This window comes from Ochlerotatus camptorhynchus, unplaced genomic scaffold (genome assembly GCF_037179485.1).
Source record: "Ochlerotatus camptorhynchus isolate MF236.1 unplaced genomic scaffold, CSIRO-AGI_Acam_v1.1 ptg000037l, whole genome shotgun sequence".
Lineage (NCBI taxonomy): Eukaryota > Metazoa > Arthropoda > Insecta > Diptera > Culicidae > Ochlerotatus > Ochlerotatus camptorhynchus.
Window position 1 is genome coordinate 1,880,469 of NW_027040528.1, and position 8,931 is coordinate 1,889,399.

An 8,931-nucleotide genomic window follows, 5' to 3' on the forward strand; every position below is an offset into this window, starting at 1 on the left:
AGCACCGCAGTTGGCGCATGTGGGAGCGGCTTCCTCGATGCTGTCGCAGTCGTCGATCTTGTGGTTTTTGCCGCATTTGATGCAGCGGCTGGCCATGCGGCAGTTCCTGGTGCCGTGCCCGAACAATAGGCAGTTCGAGCACTGAGTGACGCCACGGTGGGTTGGCTTATACCGCTCCCACTTCACTACGATGTGGAACAGTGTGCGTGTCGTATGGAGATCCTTCACGGTTGTGGAGTTCTTCTGCAGATGGACCAAGTAGAGCTGGTCACGATACTTGATGGCCTTGCTGCGGGTCATCTTGTGGATTTCGACCGGCTTGAGGCCGTTCGCCTTAATCTCGTCCATTAAGGTGGTGGTGTCCATGTCGTGGAGCCCGCGCAGCACCACTTTCAGCGGCTTGGTGGCCTCGACGTCGTGGGAGAAGTACTCCAGCTTCATCCTGTCCAAGAGGGCCTGAACTGCGTTGAAGTGTTTTTCGGCCGGGACCATCAGTTTGTAGCCTTCCGTGCACCGTTGAATGGTGCAGCGAAGGCCCTGCTTAATGTAGAAATCCAGCTGCTCCCATAGCCCGGGAGGGAAGCCCTTCACATAGAAGGGTGGCAACTTAACTTTTTTAGGCACCGTCTCAGGGTCCGACTGCGGCTGGGCTCCGTTCTGCAGGGCGGAGAACGGATTGTTGCTCAGCAGCTTTTTTGCTGCCGATGCGGTGGCGCTGATGTCTTCAGGTCTGGGTCGTTTAGTTCCGGGAGGCCCCGGCTGCGGGTCCGCAACGCCTGTCGGGACGGGCAATGGGGTTTTCTTCTGCTTCTTCTGAGCTGGCTCGGTGGTCGCGCCGTCTCCTGGGAGAGTCTGTTTTCCCGGTAAGCCGGCACTCGCGTTACCGCGCGATTTCTTACCCATGGCTGGGTCAGCGAGAGCGTCACTATACAACGCGGAGCTAATTCGACTTGCGAACGAACGAACGAAACTAGAGAGAATTCAAATCGACTGAACTGCTCAACAGTCTGGCAGCGAATGATGATGTGTGAGCTCATAAGATCATTTGCATTTAAATGATCTTTATTTCTTGTGATTGTGTGGTTTACATGTATGAATTTTCAAGTGACACAGATGCGTCTTTTCAACTTTAGTACATTTGAGATTTTAATTATTATTTACAGTTCCTAGTCCTATCAGGCCTATTTTAAAGTATGACCACCTTGGTGGGATTGGTTTGTTTGAAAATTTGAAAAAGGAGACTACTTATAACTACTATTTACAACTACAACTAACCTACAACTACTATGTACACCTAACCTACTATATACAAATTGCTTATCAAAGCATGTTCTGATAAATTACATTTTTGTGCAAATTTAGTCTTAATTTCGTTAATTTTGGAATCTATTTTGGCAATGCCTGCCTCTTCATGTAAATTTGTTATTCTAGTGTCGAAAGGACGATCAAGAACCATCCTCAGCACTCTATTCTGAGCGACCTGGATTTTGTTCCTGTGAGTCTGTGCACATGATTCCCACACCGGAGCTGCGTAGAGGATCGCAGGTGCTATGATTTGTTTGTAGACGGCCAGTTTGTTCACCCTTGAGAGGCGGGATCTGCGGCAAATCAGCGGAAACAGACACCTAACCAAGGTAGAACACTTGACTACAGTTTTCTCTACATGCGAACGGAAGAGGAGCTTTTCATCGAACAACATCCCGAGATAGGTAACTTCGGCAGACCACTCAACCCTTGTGCCACCCATGATTACAGTACAAGATGGAGCCGGTTTCAGTTTGGGCGATTGCCGATGGAGGAACATGATCGCTTGTGTTTTGGTGGCATTGATTTTGATTTTCCACGTGGTGGCATAATCAGCAAAGGCGTTAAGGCATCGTTGAAGTTTGTTCGTTATTTCGCGAGGCATCCTTCCTTTGACGGCTATTGCGGTATCATCTGCGAACAGGAAAAACACGCAACCGTCACCGAGGGGAGGAATGTCGGAAGTGTAAATGCTGTAAAGCAAGGGGCCCAGCAGACTACCTTGCGGGACTCCTGCTGGGATCGAAAACGTGTCTGAGAGACAACCATTCAACGATACCTTAAACGACCTTTGCTGGAGGTAGTTACGGGTGATTTTAATAAGATGTAAAGGAAAGTTGAAGTTACAAAGCTTGTACACAAGTCCATCATGCCAAACATTGTCAAACGCCTTTTCAACGTCTAACAAGGCCATGGCTGTGGACTTGGATACAGCTTTGTTACTTCGGATGTTATTCATCACCCGTACTAGCTGATGATTGGTGGAGTGCCCCTTTCTGAATCCAAACTGTTCCGGAAGGAGAATGTTATTTTCCTCGACAAACTTGAGCAAACGATTGAGAATGAGTTTCTCGAACAATTTGCTCAGCGCTGAAAGGAGGCTGATGGGTCTGTAGCTTGAAGACAATGTTGGATCCTTACCAGGTTTGCGGATCGGTATGATTTTTGCTACTTTCCAGATGCTTGGAAAGTAGTGCAGTTCCAAACATCTGTTGAAGATAGCGGTTAGAAGAGACTGCACTTTCATGCTGAGTCTCTTCAAGATCAAGTTGAATATACCGTCAAACCCGGGAGCCTTCATGTTCTTGGTGCATTTCAGCGCTGAGCAAATTTGTTGTACTGTAATCATATCCGCCGGAGGCACGACACAAGGGGAGGTATCTAGGTTTTGAACGCATTGCGCAACCTGATCTTCGAGCGGACTTTGGATAGTCGAGCCAAGCAAATGCGATGAAGCGACATGCTTGCCGATCGCATTTGCTTTCTCCTGTGGGGTAATTAAAAGCCGATCGTCATCATTTTCGACTTTGAGAGGTGGAACGGGTTTGGGATGATTTTTCAGGACCTTGGCTACCTTCCAGAATGGTCTGGAGCGGTCATCCAGATTCTGGACAACACGCCCGAAACTTTCATTTCGGAGTGAGTCCATTCTGGAAGCAATCTGCCTATTCAGATCGGCCATTTCAAGTTTTTTGCCCAGATCTCCAGTCCTCTGAAACTGGCGTCTACGAACATTTCTCAACCGAATCAGTAATTGGGTGTGGGAATCAATAGCAACAAACTTACCCCTCACAGGAACTTGTCGAACGTATGCCTCGTCAGCCATGGATATGGCCTGTTGGAGCCCTTCCAACGTCCGGTCGATGTCATCTACGGTGTTGAGTAGTGGATTTTCATCGATGTTGCTGTCCACCATTCGTCCGTACTGCACCCAGTTGACATGGTGGTAGTCTTTACGCAGGCAGCTTCTAGCAGGAACCACATTGACACCGACTTCAGTCACCACCGGTTGGTGGTCGGAGCTGAGATCGTTGTGCGCCTCCGGCTTGGATAGTCCGATGTTTGACAGGAAAAAGTCCAGCGTGGAGGGATTTCCCGCCGGAGAGATGAAAGTTGGTTCGTCCGGAAATTGCACAGTGTACAGACCATGTTGTGCGTGGTCGAACAATAGACATCCGTTCCGGTTCCTCTGATAGTTCCTCCAAGTTTCATGGCGGGCGTTCAGGTCGCCCCCAACGATGAATCGGGAGCTAGTACGGGTGATGGCGGTCAGGTCCTTCTTGAATTGGATTCCTAATCCGTTGCTTGCGGTACACTGGCGTGGGCAGTAAACAGCGATGAACCGGATGTTTCCAGTTGGTGATTCCACCTCCACACTAATGGCCTCGATGATAGAAGTGCGGATGTGGGGCAGAGTGCAAAACTTGATTCCCTTTCTGACGATGACCGCTACACCACCCCCCCTGGAGCTAGTGCGATCAAGCCGGATAATATTGTGGTCAGGCAACCAGAAGCTGTCACCGGACTTTAGGTGGGTCTCGGTTAGAAGAACCACGTCGATGCTATGCTTGCGGAGGAAGTCGGCAAGCTCAATCTGTTTTGCTCTTACAGAGCAAGCGTTCCAAGTAGCGATGGTTAGCGGTTTAGACGCCATACTGGATGATGAACTTACCGAGCACTTGGATCTGTTCGGGCTTATTGCGGCACTTACGTAGAGCACCGGTCATGTTGATGAAAATTTCCACCAGTTCATCCGCTGAAAACAGATCGGGGTTGTTGTTTTGCGCTGGTGGTTGTCTCCAGAATCCAGGGGGGGATGGAGAGCTTTGGCCAGCAGAATCACCAGAAGTTGCTTGAGCGGAATGCACCCGCGAATTTGCTTGCCTTTGCTGAGGAGCACGAAGAGGCGGGAAATCCTCCGTCCGAAATGCCGGGACTTTGTCCTTCTTGCGTCCTGGTTGGTTGTTAACTGCCGCCTGTTTTCGGATGCGTTTGAAGTCCTCGCGTTTGGAGCACTGTCTGTCGGAACCTTGGTGAGCACCACCACAGTTGGCGCATTTTAACGCCACGGCTTCATCCGCAGGGCAGTCGGAAGTGGCGTGGTCTTGAGCGCAATTGCCGCAGCGTGGCTTAATGTTACAGTTGCGGGTGCCGTGTCCAAAGTTCAGACACCGTTGGCACTGAGTCACATCGCGATGGCCGCCACGGTATGGCTCCCAGCGGACGATGATGCAATTAATGGAGCGGATGGCTTTCAGCGCGTTGAGCGTCACCGTTCCCTTCTGGAAGTGTACCAGGAAAAGGCAATCCGGATACGCCTTCACATTCTCGTCTCTTCTTGTCATCCGATAGACGGCACTTGGGGCCAGCTTGTACCGGTCCCTGATTTCAGCTTCGATAAACTTCGGGTCGAAGTTTGGTAGGCCCCTGATGACGACCTTGAATGGTTTCTCACCGGGAATGTCGTGGGTGAAGAATTCCACCTTGGAAGTCCTCAGGTGGGCGACGACCAAGTCATACTCCGCTTTGGTACGGAGCACCACCTTGGTGCCGACTCTGCCCAACTTGTATTCGGCTTTAACGCCCAGCGTCGCTAGATCCGCGATGAGCTCATTAAGATGAGCATTTTTTACCACCAATGGAGGTAGCTTCACTTTTGCCGCACTCGGGCCGGCAGAATTTTCGTTGTCGATGGTGTCGCCGAAATCACCGATGTCGCTGGCGTTCGTTGCTGTGACGTCATCACGTCCACTCGCACCATCGGACTGGCTTTGGTTTTTCTTCCTCTTCTTGGATCGCTTCACCGTGGCGGAGGTGGTATTTCCAACATCGGTGGGAAGAGTAGCGTACCTATTTGAAATAGGTACACTCGTGCTACACTCACCACTGTTCTTTTCCGCTTTCTCACGGAGCCTGCTCCGGGAGCGCTGTCTTCCCATCACACGATGCGACCGACACTACTGACGACGCGAATAAAAGTTTTGGAATAACTATCGAACAACTCGACAGAGCGAGCAAATACCGGACTGTACTGCTTGACGAACAAGCAGAGAATGAGCTCATAAGATCAAGTACGTTAGGCTAAGTTATACCTACTCGTAGTTAGGTAGGTTATCACTTTTTGACGTAGGACTATTTTCATAACACACCGCCCAAGGGGTATTCTGTAGATTAGTAGAAAAACGTGAATACGTAAATTAGAATAGCAAATGAAACAAAGATGAAGAGCCTGATAGGATAGGAAATGTTAAAACAAAGTAAAATCATAATTAACAGAAATAAACATAATTTTACTACTACTACAAACAGACATTGAACTTAGGTCGAAAAAGCACAACCGCTTTAATCATCCTGATGAAGATCCAATTCAAACGGGACTATCAGCAAATAGAAACATAAAATGAATACCAACGAGTAGCGGTAATATTTGTCTACCAGAGAACAAAACTTTCACAACAATCAATATTGTTTCAATAGGTGAATCTGATGGTTTTTCATCAGCTATTTGCTAGTTGAATCGAACATTTATAAAAAGAAGGCAATGTTATGGTATTTCTAGTAAATATAGTCCATTACAATGATGATATTTGGGAAACTACATAAGGCGAATCGCTATTCGGAGGTATTAACAAAATATTTATCAACCTGCCCTTGGTAGAAATCGTTGTTTTAAAACTATTTCTGGTAGAAATCAAAATATATCGCATGGGCTCGTGTTTTCCGTTTACATCTTTACCCTAACACAGACATCAGAATCGAACCACAATCAGTCCTTCGTACATGTTTATAGGTTCTTTTTTAGCACATACATTGTAGTAAGCGAAATTCTGTGAATCAACATGACTGAATCCGATAATGAAGTTGTTGCCCCGGCTGCTGCCTCGCCTGCCAAGACCCCAAAGAAGGCCAAGGCCACCAAGCGAGACGCCAAGCATCCGGCGAAAACAGTTACACATCCACCAGCGAGTGAGATGGTCTTAGCCGCCGTCACGGCCCTGGATCAACGCAAAGGATCATCCCTACAGGCCATTAAGAAGTACATCACTACTAACTACCAGTGCGACCTTGCCAAGTTGAACATCTTCCTCAGAAAGGCTCTGATCAACGGCGTCGAGAGGGGTATTCTATTCCAGACCAAGGGATCCGGTGCCAAAGGATCGTTCAGACTCCAGGAACAAAAGCCACGAAAGAAAAAGATTACCAAGAAACAAGCTGCCGAGAAGAAGGCCAAAAAGCTTGCAGCCAAAGCTGCCGCCGGTGCAGAGGCCACCACTCCCTCGAAGACCGCAGTTAAGAAGCTAAAGAAGCCAGTCAAGAAGCCAAAGACGCCAGTTAAGAAGTTGAAAACCCCGATTAAGAAGACCCCAGTCAAGAAGCTGAAGACCCCGGTGAAGAAGACTCCAGTTAAGAAGATTAAGACCCCGGTCAAGAAGACTCCAGTTAAGAAGCTTAAGACCCCGGTCAAGAAACTGAAGACCCCAGTCAAGAAACTAAAAACCCCGACCAAGACAGCTTCACCGAAGAAGGCCGCCGGCAAGAAGTAAACTTGCAAACGACGTGCCATGCACGTAACAGACTCCCAAATCAGTCCTTTTCAGGACTACTAGTATTTATGTCCAGCAAGAGTTTGCTTTTGGAATAATCTTCGGTCAGCAAAACATAATCCCCGAAACTTATGGGGTGTTGACACATGTGCGGATTTACTCGCCAACTAGCACCCCATCAGCAGCCAAACGTCACTTAAACCGAAAATAGTATTATGTAACTTTCATTGGAAACGCAAATGATTTTCATCTATTAATAAAATTAATGGATGGAATAATCTAATTTCATATAACATTTATGCGATCACGTTAATTTTATATGATTTTTCATCTTCGGTCTCATAATATTCATGTGATTTTGTGGTCGCGTCTTATTTCCGGTTAAACTCCAGATGATTGTGATCGACTGGTTCCTCTTAAAATATCTGCTTGGATTTCATCCGAAGTTTCGGTCACATATATTGTGCCTTTTTGAAGGAATCTTTTGGACTCTATATGTTGGTAGAATGTTCTACTTTAGTATTTTGTGTTCACATACTAACCAGGCTCGGTTTTATTGTTCTATGAGCCACAGTATAGGCGTAATAATAATCTAAAAGTATCGATTCAATACGATTATCGATTAACCGGTTGGCTCAGCAAAGAACACCGGAAGCCCCAACGGTGACGGTCAATGCTGAGCAATGACGGAACAATACAGTTCAGAACCAGCGGTCCGAGGAAAACCTCTTTTGAAGTTACTAATCAAATCACTAAATTTATTGAAGGCAAGCGATGTCACGTAGGTAGTTAATTCACTTCCAGAGGTACTAATACCTTATCAGAAATCATAACACACTTCAAATTGGACGCATACCACGATCACATTTTAAATCTCAATCGTAACATGCTAATGAATTTCATTCCCTGCATCAATGTAGGCCAAAAGTCCAGTGCCACCGCAGCTTGGTTGCAAGGTAGGGAAAATGGATCCAAGATTGAGCCCATCGCTAAAAATCTGCTATTTACCAATCTTATCTAGATGAACGCGGTACTGATGGATATTTCAGGGCGCTATTGAAAATTTAGTCGAGTTTAATTTTAGATAAGGATAGAATGATAATAACACTGCACTGGTTAATTTCTCGGTATTCAAGACACGCCTACACCAATCGACCACCATCGGGTGTCTTCCACTACTCTCGATGAGGATATCGATTAACATGACTAGAAAGATTTAACCTTGTTATTAATGGATTCATGTTATCACTCCTTGCGCACCGCGAAGAAAAATGTTCAGACTTTTGCTGAAAACTAAACTATTTCGAAATGTCAATAAAACGAAACTCTTCACCATCAAATTGGTCGTCCTGAAAAGGACGGTTTTGTATGTTGGGCGTGGTCTTCAATCAAATTTAAGCCTTCTTCTCGGTCTTCTTGGGCAACAGGACGGCCTGGATGTTTGGCAAGACACCACCCTGAGCGATGGTCACTCCGGAAAGAAGTTTGTTCAGCTCCTCGTCGTTGCGGATGGCCAACTGCAGGTGACGTGGGATAATTCGAGTTTTCTTGTTGTCACGGGCGGCATTTCCTGCCAATTCGAGAACTTCAGCGGCCAGATACTCCATCACGGCAGCCAGGTAGACGGGAGCACCAGCTCCTACACGCTCGGCATAGTTGCCCTTTCGGAGCAGACGGTGAATACGACCGACTGGAAACTGCAATCCAGCGCGGCTCGAACGGGACTTTGCCTTTCCCTTGACTTTGCCTCCTTTGCCACGTCCAGACATTTTCAAGGGTAAAAAAAGGTGAACTGATGTACGCACGACTCTAGCAGACGAACGCTGAAACTGTAATGATGTCATTTTGACCGTCGAGGGTGGTCTTATACCTGCGTCAAGTAGCATATTATGAATACAGGGACGGTACAATACATACTGTGGGTAGCAAAATACTGAAAATGGGATGAGTGTCGGTTGTCTCTACGGGCATGAAACGAGACAGCGTTGCCAGTATTCCTGATTTATTTGATCTTCCAGATTTTCAATCGTCTTGCCAGATACTTACCCAGATATAATTCACTTATGTGTTATTACGTTTATTT

The 8,931-nt window shown here is 46.9% G+C and overlaps 2 protein-coding genes across 2 annotated transcripts; one reads left to right on the forward strand and one right to left on the reverse strand.

The window, feature by feature from the left end:
* Window positions 1-6,123: 6,123 nt before the first annotated feature.
* LOC135710739 (histone H1-gamma, late-like) lies at window positions 6,124-6,878 on the forward strand. Its single transcript, XM_065233408.1, has one exon. It carries the CDS (start codon window positions 6,144-6,146, stop codon window positions 6,846-6,848), a length of 705 nt encoding a protein of 234 aa, XP_065089480.1. The 5' UTR covers window positions 6,124-6,143; the 3' UTR covers window positions 6,849-6,878.
* A 1,304-nt stretch (window positions 6,879-8,182) lies between these two features.
* On the reverse strand, window positions 8,183-8,666 carry LOC135711392 (histone H2A). The gene has a single exon (XM_065234268.1). The coding sequence runs from the start codon at window positions 8,615-8,617 to the stop codon at window positions 8,243-8,245; it is 375 nt and encodes a 124-aa protein (XP_065090340.1). The 5' UTR covers window positions 8,618-8,666; the 3' UTR covers window positions 8,183-8,242.
* Window positions 8,667-8,931: the final 265 nt, after the last annotated feature.